The sequence below is a fragment of the Megalops cyprinoides genome, chromosome 25 (genome assembly GCF_013368585.1).
Source record: "Megalops cyprinoides isolate fMegCyp1 chromosome 25, fMegCyp1.pri, whole genome shotgun sequence".
NCBI lineage: Eukaryota > Metazoa > Chordata > Actinopteri > Elopiformes > Megalopidae > Megalops > Megalops cyprinoides.
This window is the reverse complement of record NC_050607.1, coordinates 6,628,189-6,647,392: the sequence shown is the minus strand read 5'-3', so window position 1 is coordinate 6,647,392 and position 19,204 is coordinate 6,628,189. Positions and strand designations below refer to the sequence as shown.

The 19,204-nt window shown below is 46.1% G+C and overlaps 2 protein-coding genes across 2 annotated transcripts; both read right to left on the bottom strand.

Annotated features, from left to right (window-relative positions):
- Nucleotides 1-6,357: 6,357 nt before the first annotated feature.
- On the bottom strand, nt 6,358-11,279 carry LOC118771750 (unique cartilage matrix-associated protein-like). Its single transcript, XM_036519755.1, has 5 exons — nt 11,191-11,279; nt 10,913-10,981; nt 10,344-10,439; nt 7,645-7,743; nt 6,358-6,469 (listed from the first exon to the last, which is right to left on the bottom strand). The coding sequence occupies exons 1-5, from the start codon at nt 11,246-11,248 to the stop codon at nt 6,369-6,371; spliced, it is 423 nt and encodes a 140-aa protein (XP_036375648.1). The 5' UTR covers nt 11,249-11,279; the 3' UTR covers nt 6,358-6,368.
- A 2,964-nt stretch (nt 11,280-14,243) lies between these two features.
- On the bottom strand, nt 14,244-18,791 carry phyh (phytanoyl-CoA 2-hydroxylase). Its single transcript, XM_036520286.1, has 9 exons — nt 18,555-18,791; nt 17,948-18,003; nt 17,429-17,539; nt 16,580-16,748; nt 16,231-16,312; nt 15,882-16,063; nt 15,362-15,511; nt 14,909-15,040; nt 14,244-14,583 (listed from the first exon to the last, which is right to left on the bottom strand). Exons 1-9 carry the CDS (start codon nt 18,618-18,620, stop codon nt 14,530-14,532), a joined length of 1,002 nt encoding a protein of 333 aa, XP_036376179.1. The 5' UTR covers nt 18,621-18,791; the 3' UTR covers nt 14,244-14,529.
- Between the last annotated feature and the right edge of the window lie 413 nt (nt 18,792-19,204).

Below are 19,204 nucleotides of genomic sequence, written 5' to 3'. Positions count from 1 at the left end.
CGGTTTTATTCAACTGTAAATCGGTGAGGCATCGATGAGGCATCAGAATGCGGTTTTAGTCACCTGTAAAACGGTGAGGCATCGGTGAGGCATCAGAATGCGGTTTTATTCAACTGTAAATCGGTGAGGCATCGGAATGCGGTTTTATTCACCTGTAAATCGGTGAGGCATCGGAATGCGGTTTTATTCACCTGTAAATCGGTGAGGCATCGATGAGGCATCGGAATGCGGTTTTATTCACCTGTAAATCGGTGAGGCATCGATGAGGCATCGGAATGCGGTTTTATTCACCTGTAAATCGGTGAGGCATCGATGAGGCATCGGAATGCGGTTTTAGTCACCTGTAAAACGGTGAGGCATCGGTGAGGCATCAGAATGCGGTTTTATTCAACTGTAAATCGGTGAGGCATCGGAATGCGGTTTTATTCACCTGTAAATCGGTGAGGCATCGATGAGGCATCGGAATGCGGTTTTATTCACCTGTAAATCGGTGAGGCATCGGTGAGGCATCAGAATGCGGTTTTAGTCACCTGTAAATCGGTGAGGCATCGGTGAGGCATCGGAATGCGGTTTTAGTCACCTGTAAAACGGTGAGGCATCGGAATGCGGTTTTAGTCACCTGTAAAACGGTGAGGCATCGGAATGCGGTTTTATTCACCTGTAAATCGGTGAGGCATCGATGAGGCATCGGAATGCGGTTTTATTCACCTGTAAATCGGTGAGGCATCGATGAGGCATCGGAATGCGGTTTTAGTCACCTGTAAAACGGTGAGGCATCGGTGAGGCATCAGAATGCGGTTTTATTCAACTGTAAATCGGTGAGGCATCGGAATGCGGTTTTAGTCACCTGTAAATCGGTGAGGCATCGATGAGGCATCGGAATGCGGTTTTATTCACCTGTAAATCGGTGAGGCATCGATGAGGCATCGGAATGCGGTTTTAGTCACCTGTAAAACGGTGAGGCATCGGTGAGGCATCGGAATGCGGTTTTATTCACCTGTAAATCGGTGAGGCATCGATGAGGCATCGGAATGCGGTTTTATTCACCTGTAAATCGGTGAGGCATCGATGAGGCATCGGAATGCGGTTTTAGTCACCTGTAAAACGGTGAGGCATCGGTGAGGCATCAGAATGCGGTTTTATTCAACTGTAAATCGGTGAGGCATCGGAATGCGGTTTTATTCACCTGTAAATCGGTGAGGCATCGGAATGCGGTTTTATTCACCTGTAAATCGGTGAGGCATCGGAATGCGGTTTTAGTCACCTGTAAATCGGTGAGGCATCGATGAGGCATCGGAATGCGGTTTTATTCACCTGTAAATCGGTGAGGCATCGATGAGGCATCGGAATGCGGTTTTAGTCACCTGTAAAACGGTGAGGCATCGGTGAGGCATCAGAATGCGGTTTTATTCAACTGTAAATCGGTGAGGCATCGGAATGCGGTTTTATTCACCTGTAAATCGGTGAGGCATCGGAATGCGGTTTTATTCACCTGTAAATCGGTGAGGCATCGGAATGCGGTTTTAGTCACCTGTAAATCGGTGAGGCATCGATGAGGCATCGGAATGCGGTTTTATTCACCTGTAAATCGGTGAGGCATCGATGAGGCATCGGAATGCGGTTTTAGTCACCTGTAAAACGGTGAGGCATCGGTGAGGCATCGGAATGCGGTTTTATTCAACTGTAAATCGGTGAGGCATCGGAATGCGGTTTTAGTCACCTGTAAATCGGTGAGGCATCGGAATGCGGTTTTAGTCACCTGTAAATCGGTGAGGCATCGATGAGGCATTGGAATGCGGTTTTATTCACCTGTAAAACGGTGAGGCATCGGTGAGGCATCAGAATGCGGTTTTATTCAACTGTAAATCGGTGAGGCATCGGAATGCGGTTTTATTCACCTGTAAATCGGTGAGGCATCGATGAGGCATCGGAATGCGGTTTTATTCACCTGTAAATCGGTGAGGCATCGGAATGCGGTTTTATTCACCTGTAAATCGGTGAGGCATCGATGAGGCATTGGAATGCGGTTTTAGTCACCTGTAAAACGGTGAGGCATCGGTGAGGCATCGGAATGCGGTTTTATTCACCTGTAAATCGGTGAGGCATCGATGAGGCATCGGAATGCGGTTTTATTCACCTGTAAATCGGTGAGGCATCGGAATGCGGTTTTATTCACCTGTAAATCGGTGAGGCATCGATGAGGCATCGGAATGCGGTTTTAGTCACCTGTAAAACGGTGAGGCATCGGTGAGGCATCGGAATGCGGTTTTATTCACCTGTAAATCGGTGAGGCATCGGTGAGGCATCGGAATGCGGTTTTAGTCACCTGTAAAACGGTGAGGCATCGGTGAGGCATCGGAATGCAGTTTTAGTCACCTGTAAAACGGTGAGGCATCGGTGAGGCATCGGAATGCGGTTTTATTCACCTGTAAATCGGTGAGGCATCGGAATGCGGTTTTATTCACCTGTAAATCGGTGAGGCATCGGTGAGGCATCGGAATGCGGTTTTATTCACCTGTAAAACGGTGAGGCATCGATGAGGCATCGGAATGCGGTTTTAGTCACCTGTAAAACGGTGAGGCATCGGAATGCGGTTTTAGTCACCTGTAAATCAGTGAGGCATCAGAATGCGGTTTTATTCACCTGTAAAACGGTGAGGCATCTGCCAGTGTGGGCAGAGGGCCATCTCACTGGACCGGCTACCTCACAAGCACTGCAAGTAAGTCTGTCTGTGGCTATAGAGCAATCTCACCGGACCAGCTGCCACAAACTCATGGATACGGCTACCCATTGAAACATTTATCACTCTGGTTTAAATCCTGTTTCACAGAGTGTATCTTAGCTATCCAATTCAGGTACAATATGTTGAAAATAATCCTTCATGTCAGATTTTGATTTTGATGTGATCCAAACACCAACTCGTAATATCGGGAATTCGGATTACGTTGCCACCTGAAATTCAGGAATCGGCAACTTTAGGAGGATGTTTTAAAAGTCCAATGCTCAATCTTTCAGCAACTGTGGCCTTTTCAAGTGGGAGAGGGACGGCATGCTGAAGGTAGGTTTCTGGTTCGATTCCAAGGTTAATGGAGGCCACATGCTGCGGTGAGACTGGCCTGTGCCCTCGTGAAGATGACTTTCACAAGGTCAAGCCTTCAAATTCACGCCTTCTTTAACTTCCTGTTTGACAAAGGTCATTGTGTCGCTGGCTGTTACAATTAAATATTGTTATAATTAAAGCATTGACGGACAGAAGCCATATGTTTTTTTTGGGATTATAGTGTTTATTCATTATGTGTTTTGTGGTACAGACTTATCTCAAGATTAAAATGCAAAGCACATGTGATCCGAAATAAGACCCATCCATGGAATGTTGTTTTGAAACTACGTTCAGAGAGCATTCCGGATAAGTTGGGAACCCACTTGCACTTTGATTTTAGTAACATACATTTCATCTATGCATTTGAAGGTTAAGCTTCATTATGCAAATCAGAATGCGGTTTTATTCACCTGTAAAACGGTGAGGCATCAGAATGCGGTTCTATTCACCTGTAAAACGGTGAGGCATCAGAATGCGGTTTTATTCAACTGTAAAACGGTGAGGCATCAGAATGCGGTTTTATTCACCTGTAAATCGGTGAGGCATCGATGAGGCATCAGAATGCGGTTTTAGTCACCTGTAAAACGGTGAGGCATCGGTGAGGCATCAGAATGCGGTTTTATTCAACTGTAAATCGGTGAGGCATCGATGAGGCATCAGAATGCGGTTTTATTCAACTGTAAATCGGTGAGGCATCGGAATGCGGTTTTATTCAACTGTAAATCGGTGAGGCATCGGTGAGGCATCGGAATGCGGTTTTATTCACCTGTAAATCGGTGAGGCATCGGAATGCGGTTTTAGTCACCTGTAAAACGGTGAGGCATCGGTGAGGCATCGGAATGCGGTTTTAGTCACCTGTAAATCGGTGAGGCATCAGAATGCGGTTTTATTCACCTGTAAAACGGTGAGGCATCTGCCAGTGTGGGCAGAGGGCCATCTCACTGGACCGGCTACCTCACAAGCACTGCAAGTAAGTCTGTCTGTGGCTATAGAGCAATCTCACCGGACCAGCTGCCACAAACTCATGGATACGGCTACCCATTGAAACATTTATCACTCTGGTTTAAATCCTGTTTCACAGAGTGTATCTTAGCTATCCAATTCAGGTACAATATGTTGAAAATAATCCTTCATGTCAGATTTTGATTTTGATGTGATCCAAACACCAACTCGTAATATCGGGAATTCGGATTACGTTGCCACCTGAAATTCAGGAATCGGCAACTTTAGGAGGATGTTTTAAAAGTCCAATGCTCAATCTTTCAGCAACTGTGGCCTTTTCAAGTGGGAGAGGGACGGCATGCTGAAGGTAGGTTTCTGGTTCGATTCCAAGGTTAATGGAGGCCACATGCTGCGGTGAGACTGGCCTGTGCCCTCGTGAAGATGACTTTCACAAGGTCAAGCCTTCAAATTCACGCCTTCTTTAACTTCCTGTTTGACAAAGGTCATTGTGTCGCTGGCTGTTACAATTAAATATTGTTATAATTAAAGCATTGACGGACAGAAGCCATATGTTTTTTTTGGGATTATAGTGTTTATTCATTATGTGTTTTGTGGTACAGACTTATCTCAAGATTAAAATGCAAAGCACATGTGATCCGAAATAAGACCCACCCATGGAATGTTGTTTTGAAACTACGTTCAGAGAGCATTCCGGATAAGTTGGGAACCCACTTGCACTTTGATTTTAGTAACATACATTTCATCTATGCATTTGAAGGTTAAGCTTCATTATGCAAATCAGAATGCGGTTTTATTCACCTGTAAAACGGTGAGGCATCAGAATGCGGTTCTATTCACCTGTAAAACGGTGAGGCATCAGAATGCGGTTTTATTCAACTGTAAAACGGTGAGGCATCAGAATGCGGTTTTACTCACCTGTAAAACGGTGAGGCATCAGAATGCGGTTTTATTCACCTGTAAAACGGTGAGGCATCAGAATGCGGTTTTATTCACCTGTAAATCGGTGAGGCATCGATGAGGCATCAGAATGCGGTTTTAGTCACCTGTAAAACGGTGAGGCGTCAATGTGGGGTTTTATTCACTTGTAAAACGGTGAGGCGTCAGCATGGGGTTTTATTCACCTGTAAAACGGTGAGGCGTCAATGTGGGGTTTTATTCACCTGTAAAACGGTGAGGCGTCAGCGTGGGGCTTTATTCACCTGTAAAGTGGTGAGGCGTCAGTGTGGGGTGTAGGTTTTTTGTGATAATGCTGTGTGTGTTTTAGTGTTTTATTCCTCATGTATGTGTGTGCCCAGCGAATGATTAAAATATGCTGAACAGTGACACATGGGGCTGTGTTGTTTGCTTGTGCAGTTGAGGTATTAGATTGTGTTCTTGGCTTGGCAGCCCGCCCCCAGTCCTGCTCGAAGCACCACGGTTTCATACCTTGGCTGTGAATTTAGCGTCCACATGCCGATGGTTTTGTTTCGATTCCAAGGTTAATGGAGGCCACATGCTGCGGTGAGACTGGCCTGTGCCCTCATGAAGATGACCTTCACAAGGTCAAGCCTTCAAATTCACACCTTCTTTAACTTCCTGTTTGACAAAGGTCATTGTGTCGCTGGCTGTTACAATTAGGCACAGAATATCACCAAGACATTTTCATGTGCGCGTCTGATGGCTGCAGAAAATTCATTCTGGAGCCATGGAAGAAAGAAGAAAACCAAGGGTTAGTTTTTGGTTTGGAAAGCTCAATCAAGCAATGAACCCAACCAAAGGGAATATATGTTTGACTAATCAATGTTTTTGAGGCTTTCAGACCAAAATCCAGGCACGTTTCACCCATGGGAAGTTGGGTATAAAAGCATTGACAGACAGAAGCCATATGTTTTTTGGGATTATAGTGTTTATTCATTATGTGTTTTGTGGTACAGACTTATCTCAAGATTAAAATGCAAAGCACATGTGATCCGAAATAAGACCCACCCATGGAATGTTGTTTTGAAACTACGTTCAGAGAGCATTCCGGATAAGTTGGGAACTCACTTGCACTCTGATTTTAGTAACATACATTCCATCTATGCATTTGAAGGTTAAGCTTCATTATGCAAATTGGGTTTAAGTGCATGCTTACAAGGTTGTCTTTGAATGATCTCTCTGAAACTTTGCAAAAATTATATTACATTACAAACGTATCCTACCTGTGTGTACAAAGTCCTGCCTACACAATTTGACACCTCTCCAGGGCATGTGTCTTTCCTGTGTTCTGTCTCCGCCCCCCCCCCCCCCCCCCCCCCCCCCTTGCGTCTCCCGGGCGACAGTGGGCTCAGTAGTGGTAACGGTAACGGTACCGGTAGGATGGGTAGACGCCGTCGTAGTGGTACTGGCGCCACTGATCGGTCCTCTCCCGTGTCCTCTCGTTCTGTTCTGTGGGCACAGACAGGGTCGGGGGGTGGTGGTGGTTCAGGTTCACCAAGTTCATAGATAAACACCTTTGAGAGGCTGGTTTCATGGTTAGGCTCTTTCCCCCTTTTGTACTATTCTCTGTCGTGTAATACATTCTGTCTAGTTGGTCTATTCTGAGTGATTTAGGGCCATTATATGAAGCTTTATTTGCTGTGAGTATACTGAGGTCTGTGTGCTGTGTCTTGGGTGTGCTTTATTTGTGTGTGTGTGTGTGTGTGTGTGTGTGTGTGTGTACGCGCTCTCCACAGCTGGTATACAGGAGACCAGGGCAACAGCCAAGCGGCTTGCCCAGTGGCAGTTTGAGGCTGTTGGAAGGCCCGGAGGTTTGCACACAAGAGCTTATTCTGGACGTGCGGCCGAGCTCGCTGTGTAGTTATCCGGTCAGACGGAGTGATTATCGGAACCTGTAATTCGTACGCTTGGGGCTTCCCTCCACGGCCAGCCCTCTGCCGGCCTCACCCTGTGGTCGACGAGAATTGCGAGGTGTCATCCGTCTGATCCGCAAGAAGCCCTCTTATTGGCAGACCATCATTCTCCCTCCCCCCCCCCCCGTGGGGCAAATCACAGAACGCAACGGCGCATCTCTCTCCGTTCGGATGGAAATGAGGGCTGTGGGCTGCAGCTCTCCAGTGAGGAACGTTGTGTCATAGGAATGATATAGTGCGCTCTGCTTAGAAGCATCCCCTCGTAAATCCTCTGGTCTGTATAACCTTCCAAGAAGCTGTGACTCTTGTAAGCAGATGATTGTTAAAGGCAGAATGCCCAGGTAAACTGGTTTTAACCAATTTTCTTTTAACTGACCAACGTCCTTAACTAAGCTCTTCAAATGTGGAACAATTTGTTCATTTTTACAGAGACCTTTATGAACTAAAATGTAGAATTAACCTGATTAACATGACGTAAATAATTATAAATTTCTGTAGCTAAGTAGCAAAGTAGCTCCTGTGCTGCCCAGTCAGTACCATTCAGCATAAAATCGCAGTTTGATTCACGTTAATTATTTTTCAGTGCCTCCTCGATTCGTCACTATATTCCCTCGATCCTTTCATCCTTAGCTGATCCTTGTTTCTTGTAAGCGGAATGTACTTTCATCAGGAGAGCGCAGCCGAAGCCGCGCAGGGTTAGGTCCTGCTTACCGTCACGCTCTTCCTCCATGTGGTTCTCCCGCTCGCTCCTCTGCTCCTCGTAGTACTCTCGCCTCCACTCTTCCGCTCTCCGTCTCTGCACCCGTTCAGCTGAGGGGGAGAGAGAGAGAGAGAGAGAGAGACAAGCCTCATTCACAGTGGTGGTACGCTGTTATTTCACATACAGGCTAATGTATGTGCGTGTACCCATGCAGGTTTATACACACACACACACACACACACACACACACTGTCTCCCCCCACAGCAGCACAGCATGGGCATACACTCCAGCCCTATCTGCCAAGAGACACAAGAGAAGGCACTGTGCTATGAAGCGTTATAACGCATTATGGTCTAGCAGCTTCCATGGCTTCTGTGTCTTGTCATTACTTTAAACGTTTCACTTCCTTCCCCTTCCACATCTCAGTCTGTTACTTCATCACATTGCACTGTTTTACCCATAATTCCTAACTCTGCTCTCCTCTGGAGAAGCAATATGAGCAGGCAGTCAAAACGAGGATGTATGGGGTTTAGACCAATGGTGCCCCAAGCATGTGTGTTGAGTTAGTGGAAGGAATAGAGGAAAAGTTATGTCGCACTGTGTATGTAGGAAAGCCTTGTTTACGCTGATCAGGGGATGTTGTTGATGTTTTTTTGCTTTTCCTCTGCTCTGTTACGTAACGGCCCAATGGTGTTTGGCATCCCTGAGCCCTGTGTGGTCTGCCAAGCCCTGTCTCTTCAGACAAACGACAACCCCTAAAAAGCAAACAGCAGGGCCCTCTCGAGGGTTGCCAAAAGCTGTGTCCAAGTAGAACCCCTCCCCACCCCACCGCCCACCTCCACTCTCACACTGCATCAAATACACACACACACACACACAGATGGAGATGCCACAAGCCCACAGAGAATCTCTCAGACAAATGGGCAGTGGTAAACAGTGGTTATTGCCCTTATACAAATTCTATGCTGAGATCACTTCCACCATCCACCAACAGAGTATTTCCTTACGACATCATCCATAACCGATCAGCACCCCCATCTCATCTGATCATGGCTTGGTTATTTATAGCAGTGTGAAATTGTCAGTTCCTCTGATAGTCTGTTACAATGTCTGTTTGTGTGTTTCTGTGAACATGCCACCTTTCTCTGAAATACCATAGGTCAGTACTATATTGGCCCAAATATAAGGTAGTCCTTATAAACCCCAAAGGAATCTGAAATGACAAAAAGAAATGTCAAATTCATTTTTCAAACCCCAAAAATTCTGTAATTCAGCAGTCAATGGGGGGGGGGGATGAGTAAATTTTCTTACTGTCCTAACGTGTCAGCAGGCCAGTAGTTTGTGTTTTTGACCCAATAACAAGGTTTGAAATGCCACCGCAGTTTGCCACCGCAGACCAAAAACCATGCAAAGTGCACAAGCCATGGTAAGACGGTGTGCGTCACACCACACATGACACGTAGCATGGCCTTCCCCGGTTCTCCTGTCTGCCTCCGGTCTCCATCCTGCTGTGAGCTTATTACATCCAGAGACGCAGAAACGCAGCAAGAATGATTCTCATTTACTCTCATTCTGTGATGTGCGCGTGAGACTTTGGCTGCTGTGAAGCTGTTTATGGCTTTTATAGCTTTGCTTAAAAAAAGAATGTTTCCTCTCGGTAGATTGCCCTCTTGAAGAACATGTACATTTCTAAAAGTAATCCCTCTGGCTCTTGCCCAGGTTTTGATCAACTTTTTTTCAACACAGTGACTGCTTATCCATTTTCCCACTGGTTTGCCAGTTACACGCTGCAGCTGCTGAATGCAGGCTATCCCCTAGCGTTGCTTTGGCCAATGACACCTCCCTTTGCCACTTTATCATTACCATTTTCGTCACAGCGAAAGTACAGGGCATGTTGTATTTTTAAAACATACACTTGTGTGTTGGGGGGAACCCTGACTTATATTCAAGCCAATATATAACTGCCTGAACTACACCAACAGCAGAAAGCATGTTTTGCACATGATTTTTGCTACACTTGCCTGAAACTTACTAGAATCCCAGAATTCGCCTACACACAAGTACGCATCCCCCCACCCCCACCCCCACCCCCCAAATTTACACACAGGCTCCACCCTCCCAGCTGTGCGCTGATGGTTTCTAATTGGTGGAGAAGCTGTACCTCTACTCGGATCTCTCTAGCACAATCTCCCACCATGCATGTGCCTGTATGTGAGCGAGACGGTGTGTTTGGCTGTGAGCGCATGCATTTGTGCACGTGTGGCTATATGCATGCGGGTGCATATGTGAGAGAGACAGTCAGTATGTATGCATGCGCATGCACGTTCATGTGTGAGACTGTGTGTGTGCCTGTGCAAATGCGTATGCATGTTGGTGTGTGTGCTTGCCTGTGTCTGAATGTGTGTGTGTGTGCATGCCCGCATTGCCAGCAACTTTCTGTGTGTGTATTTGTGTGTTTTTCTGTAAGAAATTGCCTGTCTGTGTTGCGTGTGTTTGCAGGTGTGTTGCATAGGTGCAAATCTCTATTCATCCAGTCACATCCACAGACTGCACCTCCATCCTGCAGACCACACAGGTTCTGTAGCAGACCTGCTTCCATCCGGCATGTTGACCCAGCCTCCAGATAGACTCCATGGTCAGGAATGTTAGAGAAGAGGGCCAGACACCACACCAAAATGGGACACTGCCCAATTTAGGAAGGAACCTTACCGTAACTCTCGTAGACTGACCTCGGTGATCTCTTGCTGCGGCGGCTGAAGTAGCTGGCGGCGTCGGTTCTGGACATGAAGATATTCCCCCCTGAGCCTGCAGGGGTGGGGGGGAGAGTGGGGTGAGTACGGGACGGGGGTACGGGCGCAGAGGGGGTGAGGGGGCTGACTTGCAGCAGGTTAGGCTGTCAGGTGTTGTGTTTCTGTGCAGGTTAGGCAGATCGGGGGTCGTTTTTCTCAGCGGGTTAGGCAGATCGGGGGTGGTTTTTCTCAGCGGGTTAGGCAGATCGGGGGTGGTTTTTCTCAGCGGGTTAGGCAGATCGGGGATGGTTTTTCTCAGCGGGTTAGGCAGATCGGGGGTGGTTTTTCTCAGCGGGTTAGGCAGATCGGGGATGGTTTTTCTCAGCAGGTTAGGCAGATCGGGGTGGTTTTTCTCAGCGGGTTAGGCAGATCGGGGGTCGTTTTTCTCAGCGGGTTAGGCAGATCGGGGGTCGTTTTTCTCAGCGGGTTAGGCAGATCAGGGGTGGTTTTTCTCAGCGGGTTAGGCAGATCGGGGGTCGTTTTTCTCACCTTGGTGATCAGTGGTCCCTGTGTCCGTGTCATCACTCTGCACAGCGGCACTTTCAACCCCATCGCTAACTGCAGAAGAATAAGGTGACAGGTGCAGCCCAGCATTTCTGCCATGTGAACGCTATATCTGCAGTGATGTTGATTTTGTTCAATTTTTAGATTTATTAATAGCACATCCATGAAGCCAGCAACTCCCAAAGAAGTTTGTATGAGAAAGTCCCAAGGAGAGCAGCAGTTTAACATGCAGATTAAAGATGACCCCACACAGTCATACTCACGGGTCAGAGGCAGGACGGTGGCCAGCAGGGCAAGCAGGACGGGGCGCGTCCAGGTCATTTTCGGATGTCTGGGAGCTGATCCGCACAGGGCTGTGAGCGAGTGGAGAGTGAGCCTGCTGCTGTTTCGCCTGCCCATAGGGGCGGGCTGCAAGAGGCAGGCTGGGGAGAGAGAGAGAAGGGGCTGACCCCACACACACACACACACTCTCTCTCTCCCACACACACACACGCACACTTCCCAAACACACACGAAAAAACCCACACATTCCGGACGTCACATGGACAGTACTGCACCCAGTAATTATACCAGCAAACAAATGACACAACCTGCAACAATCTGCAACACAGTAATGACATTAACACCAGCTGTACAAAGAGTAATACACATTCAGTACACAAACAGGTAATATCAACAACAGCTACACATACAGTGGCAGCTGAGGGGGTCCTTTGTCACTAGATCTTTGTTCCTAGGGTGGCAGTATAGCATACTGCTAAGGAGCAGGATTCATAACCGAAAGGTTTCCGGTTTGATTCTCCACTGGGGCACTGCTGTTGTACCCTTGGGCAAGGTACTCAACCCAGAATTGCCTCAGTTAATATCCAGCTATATAAATGGACAACAAAAAGCAAGTCACTCTGGATAAAGAGTGTCTGTCAATGCCAGTAATGCATTGTTGAAACAGGTGTCGTTGGGATGGGACTTGATTCTTTAACCTAGCAAGGCATGCTGTTGTCACCTTTTTATGGTGATCCTCGTCATAATCAGTCGACCTGCAGAGATATAAAAAGCTCTTCTGGGTCAGGTTCACCGCCGGTGTAAGGCCACTGCAAGAGTTTTATCATTCTTAATTTATGGAGGATATTAGCATGCATTTCTCTGGTTGGTGCGTGTCTGAAGGGTTCAGATGGTGCTGCAGGTCTGCTCCTGTTGGTTTACCTCAAGCTGTGGGGCAATATCAGTGCCGCACATGAAATATGGAAATTAGTTTTTCCTTGTTATTGTAATGAGAGCAGTCTTTCTTCATCTTCGTTGTGAGTTGACATTGCCGATGTGTCTCCTTTGAACGGCTGTTTTGTCAGGTACAACCTGTGGATGACCTTTGGTCTCTCTGTTAGGCCTGCAAAATGCAAATGCATCTTGGGGCTGTGCGGGTGACTGGTGTCTGCTTGGCCTGATCTTCCAGAGGGGAGGAAATGCAAACATCGCTGCTTTTCACATAACACTTAAGTCTGTCCAAAGCAGAAAAGATGCGTGAGATCTTCGCGGCTAAACGCCGGACGCTCCGGACCGGCACTGGGTACGGAACGTTTCCAGCACCTCTGACAGGAGCAGAATCTGCAGGAGCATTACTGTGGGTCACCTGACCGACGGCTGGGAGTCACACAGTGTGACACGCAGCCCAGCTCTCATGTGGCTTGCTTATGTTTACTTCTTCAACTGTGAAGTGGTGCCAGAAGTAGAGCATTTATCATGGGCGCAGTTTGTATATGATACGTTAGCTTGTTTATAATGTAGCTGTATTCACATTTCTCTCAATTTTCCTCTGAGGGAGGCTGAAATAAGGTTAGGAAAACATGCAGAAGTTTGGACACACTTTTCTTTCTTTGTTTTTACTATTTTCCACATTTTTGAATAACAGTAAAGCTATCAAATCTACCGTATATTTTAGATTCTTCAAAATAGCCAAAAATATTTTTTTTTAATTAAAGATTTTTTTGGAAATAAATGTATGCATAGGCATCAACTTAGCTATTTATTGCAAGCATTTAAGCATGTTTCCCATGACCTTAATCAGGCGTTTCCAAACTTTTGACTGGTACTGTACATAAAATTCAGATTTTCAATTTGCTATACTCGTGAACATGGATTTCACATGTTAAGCATCAGATTCCCCTTTTCTGGCTTCCATATGCTCACATGGGATCTTGTCCATACTTTTGTGATGAAAATGAATTAAAAATTTGTATCCAAACCTGAATGATGGTCAGCAGCAGCCTTGGCTCAGACAGCAGTGGTTTTGTATTAGAACCCCCTGCAGCGCTGGGCCCGGGTACTGGCTGTGGTGACCCCATAGTCACTGCTCCTGACTGCTGCTACACTGCCTACGCATACGCTATGTGGTGGGGGAGGTGATATGTGTACCATCAGTGCAAGGTAGAGAGAAAATACTGATTGTCACTGATGTTGGCTATAGTGAAACGCACCACATTGTATTTATTTTTTAAACTCTGAGAAAATCAACATTATCTGTCCAATCAGTGTGAAGATTCTTTTTTTCTCTTTTAGCAGTCTAAATCTCTAGTACAGAACAATAGAAATTTCTCATTCCATAGGGTTACTCAGTCAGATTAGATCTGTGAGTAATCTCTATCCTCTCACATTGGGGCTATTCAGGATAGATTATATCTCAGAATGACTTCTATGGTCTTCTCGCACAGTCTCAGAAAAATGACCAAACACCAGGAAGATAGTTTCCTATATTCGGTTTAATCAGGCCAAAGACCATATATTAAATGTACCGTGTATAGCACATGACAGCAACTGTAGTCAATAAAATCAAATGCATTGGTGTAGCACTCTTCACAGTGAAATTATGACACAGCACATTGCACAAGACCACAGCAGAAATTTTTGAAGGACATTCAATACCATTTAAAAAGCGGAATCTCAAGTATCTGGATCAGTATAACTGTTATTAGTGTAGAAGCTTATTACTGCAGAACCACGACAAGATCTTCCATACCAACATTCTCTCCTCCCACTCCAGGCTCCTCCCACTCCACCACTATTCCGTTAACCAGCTCAGACAGATCTTCATGTTCATTTCAGACATTTCAAGTGCTTACTTTAAACTGCTCAGTCATCAAGGTCCTGGTGTCACTGTGCTCCACCCACAGGGGCAGCAGTGTAGCAAAACGGTAAGGTTCAGGGCTTGTAACCAAAAAAAGGTTGCTGGTTTGATTCCCCACTGGGGCACTGCTGCTGTACCCTTGGGCAAGGTATTTACCTCGCAGTTGCCTCAGTATATATCCAGCTGTATAAATGGATAATGTAAAAATTGCAACCCATGTAAGCTGCTCTGGATAAAAGCATCTGCTAAATGACAATGTAATTACTCCCTTTAAAAAGGCACTTTCAGCACATATAACTGCAGCTATTGATTATGCTAATCAGGATTAAACCACTCAAATGAGAATTATTGGCCCTTATTAATAAAACACTTTTGGCAGCCAATTAAAATCAACCTCTATCAGAGCGGCCAATGAAGGACCGACAGCTATAGCTCTGCCACTGTGCGAGGGGTCGTTCACAGTGAGATGGCGTCTCTTCCGCGTTCACAGTGATGTTCTCTCACCCTGTACCAGACGGCCCCTCAGTGCCCACGTGTCCTGCAGGAGAAACAACATCCAAAGCCATCAGGACACCACATTACCTAGCACGGAAGCAAGGGCGCTTCCTTTTCACGTGGAATAATTATTCCGCTAATTTAACCTTCTGGTCAAGTTGTCTGAAGACGGCACTGTGGTTCATATGCACAGATATTTATCAATGTTGCTTTTCAGGGCAATCTTGTATCAGAAACCTTCCCAGTGTTTTTTTTGCCAGAGATCACCGTAAGTGTCTCTGGACATGCAGCCCTAAAAAGGAGTCGCGCTTAAGCAGAAAAGTGAGGAGCCATCAAAGCTCTGACTGTCTTTTCCTGTTATGCCGCACCTGAAACGTGATGGTGTCCATGGCGTACTTCCGCGTAGTGATTTCTTTAACCTCCTTCGCGATGTTCTCCTGCGTCGTTCCATTGACGTCGATGTAGTAGCACTCTGCGCTGGCATAGTGGCAGGAAATGGCCTGAAAAGTGACCACGCGGGGTTCCAAACACGGTGTCAGGAACGGAAGACAAAGTCTCATCGAATTACTGATGTCATCTGAATCGAACAACATCCCATGCTCTGGTGGAGGCTCAAGCAACGTGTACTTTTAAATACGCTACTTGTCTGTTGTGAGTTTGATCCCTCTGGTTTTTATTGTGAAAAGTGCTGGCCAGACTCCTCACAGACTCACACTATGAATGGTAAGCCATTTCATGTATCAATAACTGTGCAACACTGATTCCTAGTGTCAGTGTGAAATTTCCCTTTAAGCAGTGAAAGGGAGGGCACCGCCTCTTACCTTGCGAAACCCCTGGGTCTGGTTCATCCCAGAGCCGTGGATTAGCAGAGGGTGAAAAAACACCGTGTCGCCTTTCTCCATCTCCAGGTGCACCCGAGGATGGTCCGGACTGTAGTCTCGGACGCCGTGGTACATTTTATTCACCCCGCCCTGTGCAGATAGAGGGGAAGAGCAGATCGGAGAACGGAAGAGTCATGTCTCTCTGTGGGTGGCAGTTTAGCACAGTGGTTAAGGAGTAGGACTCGTAACTGAAAGATTGCTAGTTCCAACTGCTGCTTGGGCAGTGTACTTAACCTGCAATTGCCTCAGTAAATATCCAGCTGTATAAATGGATAACATTGTAAAAAAAAAAACTGTAAGCGATGTAAGTAATTCTGGATAAGAGCGTCTGGTAAATGCCAATAATGTAATGTAATGTAATGTAATGTCTTAGTGAAAATCCAGAATCATGGACTGACACAGACGGCCCATTCCATCTGAGGCGCAAACCCCCCCCCCTTCCCCCGGCCCGGACACCCACCTCCCACTCGGGGTAGTCGTGCTCCTTCAGCGTGCCGTGGTGCGTGCCAGGCAGCACCACCAGGCACCCGTTGCGCCGGTCCACCAACTCCATGGCGGTCCAGGCACACACGATCCTGTCCGCTGGCCGGAAGGGGAAGTAGTGCAGGTCCTGGTGCATGGGGTGCCGGGACGTCTTCTTACCTGCAGTCCGGTGAAGCGGTGTCATTTTAAAATACGTCACCTGTGTTAGCTCTTAATACCATGTGTATTTACCCGTTCAACTTGCAGAGAGATGGTGATGAGCCAGACTGTTATACCAGAGTCAGGTGTCTAACCTGTCTGTTGCTCATCTCCATCAGGTGCCTTACCTGCATCTGGTGGTTTGTTGATCAGCATAGTGTGCATGGCCATGATGTTGGGTCCAGTGAAACACTCCACATACTTCAGGATCTGACAGGGCAGACACACACAGCCATACGCTGTCACTGTGTGAAGTCTGAGAACACAGCAGTGATGACAGGAATGGGCTCTTTTAACTGGTGTTTGCATCAGTCATCCATCAACTACACAGAGTCTGTGTGCTTGTGTCACTGAGGTGTGGACGAGTCGGGATGTCTCTGTTCAGGTGTATCTATGCTGCTGTCTGTACTTCAGTGTCAGTGCTCAGGTGTGTCAGTGCTCAGGTGTGTCAGTGTTTGTGTCTGTGAGTATCCACACCTGGGGCAGTGAGCAGTAATGGAACAGCTCGGGGTCCTCCTGGAAGTCCTGCAATTTGGACACGGCCTTCTCGTCCTGGACAAACTCTGACTTCGCGATGGCTATGTCCCGCATCACCAACAATCCCGGAATCTGCACCTCCCTCCTACAGATCCGCTCAAACTCCGCCCTGAAAGGACCCATGCACACTATGACACTAGTCTGGAAAAGCCTCTCTCATAGTCTACAGCAGGGGTGGCCAACCCTCTCCTGGAGAGCCACATGTCCTGAATGTTTTAGATCCCTCCCTGCTCCAACACAGCTGATTCAAATGATCAGTTTGTTATTCAGCAGCTTCAGGAGTTCATAACGAGTTGATCATTTGAATCAGCTGTGTTGGAGCAGGGAGAGATCTAAAACATGCAGGACATGTGGCTCTCCAGGAGAGCGTTGGCCACCCCTGGTCTGGAGTTAGGTGGGTGGTGGTTTAGTGTCAAGGTTCACACTGACATTTATATTGGCTTCAAACACACATCCTTATCAAAGCTACAAAGGTGACTGATTTTACTTCAATAAAGTAATTAAGATCAGTGATTACATAAAGTGTCGAACCTCCTTTATTTTAACTACTTCAGAAAAATCCATGTGAACATTTGCTGCACAACTGTAAAATCACATTTAAAAAGTTGTAATTAAGTGTTTATAATTACTCAGATCATCCATCACTGTTCCTCTGTCACTACACTTGTAATTACATGTCAGTTTTGTCTTTAGAGGCAGTGATTGCCTGCATTTATTTTAAATGCTCTGGGTCTCTAAGCTTTAGTGTGTGATGGAGGTGGAGTGGGTGAGGCGCTGGAGCTCCCTTGCCTGAACTTGTCGATGTCCTCCTCAGACACCAGGTTCTTGATGAGAATGAAGCCATTCTCCTCATAAGACAGCCTCTGCTCAGGGGAAAGGACATCATTGTCCAATGTGTACCTGAAAACAGTCAGGTAATACTGTAAGTACTTGCCCAAACACACACCTGTGTGTGTTACATTCACACCAATGTAGTTGCCCGTATACCCAAGTAACAGCTGTTCCTGCAGTCCCACACAGTACTTGCACCATATTCCTACACAAAATTTACCAATATCCATTTCATCTGGCAAAGATGAGCTTTTAAACTGCACTACTCTAAGCACTAACAGGTATAAAAACCCACTACACCCGCACGCACAAAATGACCAACTAGAGAGGTCACCCTCATGAAATGGACGGGTCTACGTCAAATGTAAATATCACGTATGTCATTTTAAATCTACAAAAATATTGACATGTTACCACCTTTAAATAGTAACACTTGTAGTTAGAGAAAATTAAACGTTAAAGCCGTAAAACCCCTACCTGAATGTGTGAGGCTGATGATATGACACCGACTGTGCAGACGTAGAACACGCTACCTTGGTAGCGTCAAGGAGAGTAGATTAAATGTCAATAAACGCGTTTCTTATGATTTAGTTATGATTATTAACCTGCAATAATAAAACTAACAAGAATGTTTTCCATGTCCACGTCTTAATTATTACTAATATCTTCGACCTTGACATAGACAGCAACTTTGAACCATGGACGATTACAAAAATAATACAACACAAAGAAAACTCAAAACCACAAGTAAAATAACTGTCGGTGTACTGAGTGACTGTACAGAATTTATATGGCAATGAACTAATAAAAGATACGCGCAATGTTTTTTAACTCGATCGCCTTGCATTTCATATATGGTTTGGAAAAAAACAGTGTGGATGGTAGTGCGGTTTTATTTTTAAATGCGATAAGACACGGAATCCTGCAAACCGCTGTCACAATATATGTATGGCAAGACGGAATTCAGTGTTGGCCTTCCGCCTGGGACTTGCGTACAAGGCGAAACGGCTGCACGGTGAACTCGGAGCGGCTGCGCGAAACTGCTGTGCGGCCATCGCTCAGCAGCAAAGCGGAAAAAGGATACGACGTGCGCTCTCGGACGGTCCAGATGACTCAGAACCACCTTCAGTCTGTCCGCTGCTCTAGACATTTTTTGTAGTGAAAATAAAGTGTTGCTTTTTCCCGAAATCTCTCGATCTGTTTTAACCACGTCGCTCGTCTGTTTGAGCGTTCGTCTATTTTGTTTGCGCTCCAACTGGGTCAAAGTTTTCCAAGACAGTTACGTGACAGCAGTTCGCTGCATGGATAACGGGCAGCACGGTCGTTGGCCTGCGTCCAATAATTGTCGACATGCACATAACTGTGAACAGGTTTACATTGCAGTTTACGTTAATAATCAATTACAGCTGTGAGTTTATGCTATTGTTATTTCATACATAAAATATGCAACCTATAACACCAGCTTGTTTAATACTTAAACAGTTACAAACAGTTATAACAATGTTTTTGCTTGATTGTAATAGGGTATCAGATTTACTTCGATACAATTAAAAAAAAAACTCTCTTGATTTTATGCGTTTGTTTTTGGTCATACTTCGTTGCCAGGATGGTGTGTTTGGTTTCATAATACCACAGCCTGCAAATGTGCAGATTCCACTGTCCGCAGTCGTCTGACCTACATAATTATAAACCACGTTAGCCATTCCTTCTCTTGCACAACTGGCGCTTCACCTC

What these genes read in the sequence shown, in the direction of transcription:
- phyh (XM_036520286.1), bottom strand. Translation starts at nt 18,620, where the DNA reads ATGTCTAGAGCAGCGGACAGACTGAAGGTGGTTCTGAGTCATCTGGAC. An exon ending in CATCAGCCTCACACATTCAG is followed by an intron (nt 17,540 to 17,947) that starts GTAGGGGTTTTA and finishes GACTGTTTTCAG; the next exon opens with GTACACATTGGACAATGATG. An exon ending in ACGACTACCCCGAGTGGGAG is followed by an intron (nt 15,512 to 15,881) that starts GTGGGTGTCCGG and finishes CTATCTGCACAG; the next exon opens with GGCGGGGTGAATAAAATGTA.
- LOC118771750 (XM_036519755.1), bottom strand. Translation starts at nt 11,248, where the DNA reads ATGACCTGGACGCGCCCCGTCCTGCTTGCCCTGCTGGCCACCGTCCTG. An exon ending in GTCAGTCTACGAGAGTTACG is followed by an intron (nt 7,744 to 10,343) that starts GTAAGGTTCCTT and finishes TCTCCCCCTCAG; the next exon opens with CTGAACGGGTGCAGAGACGG. An exon ending in CATGGAGGAAGAGCGTGACG is followed by an intron (nt 6,470 to 7,644) that starts GTAAGCAGGACC and finishes CTGTGCCCACAG; the next exon opens with AACAGAACGAGAGGACACGG.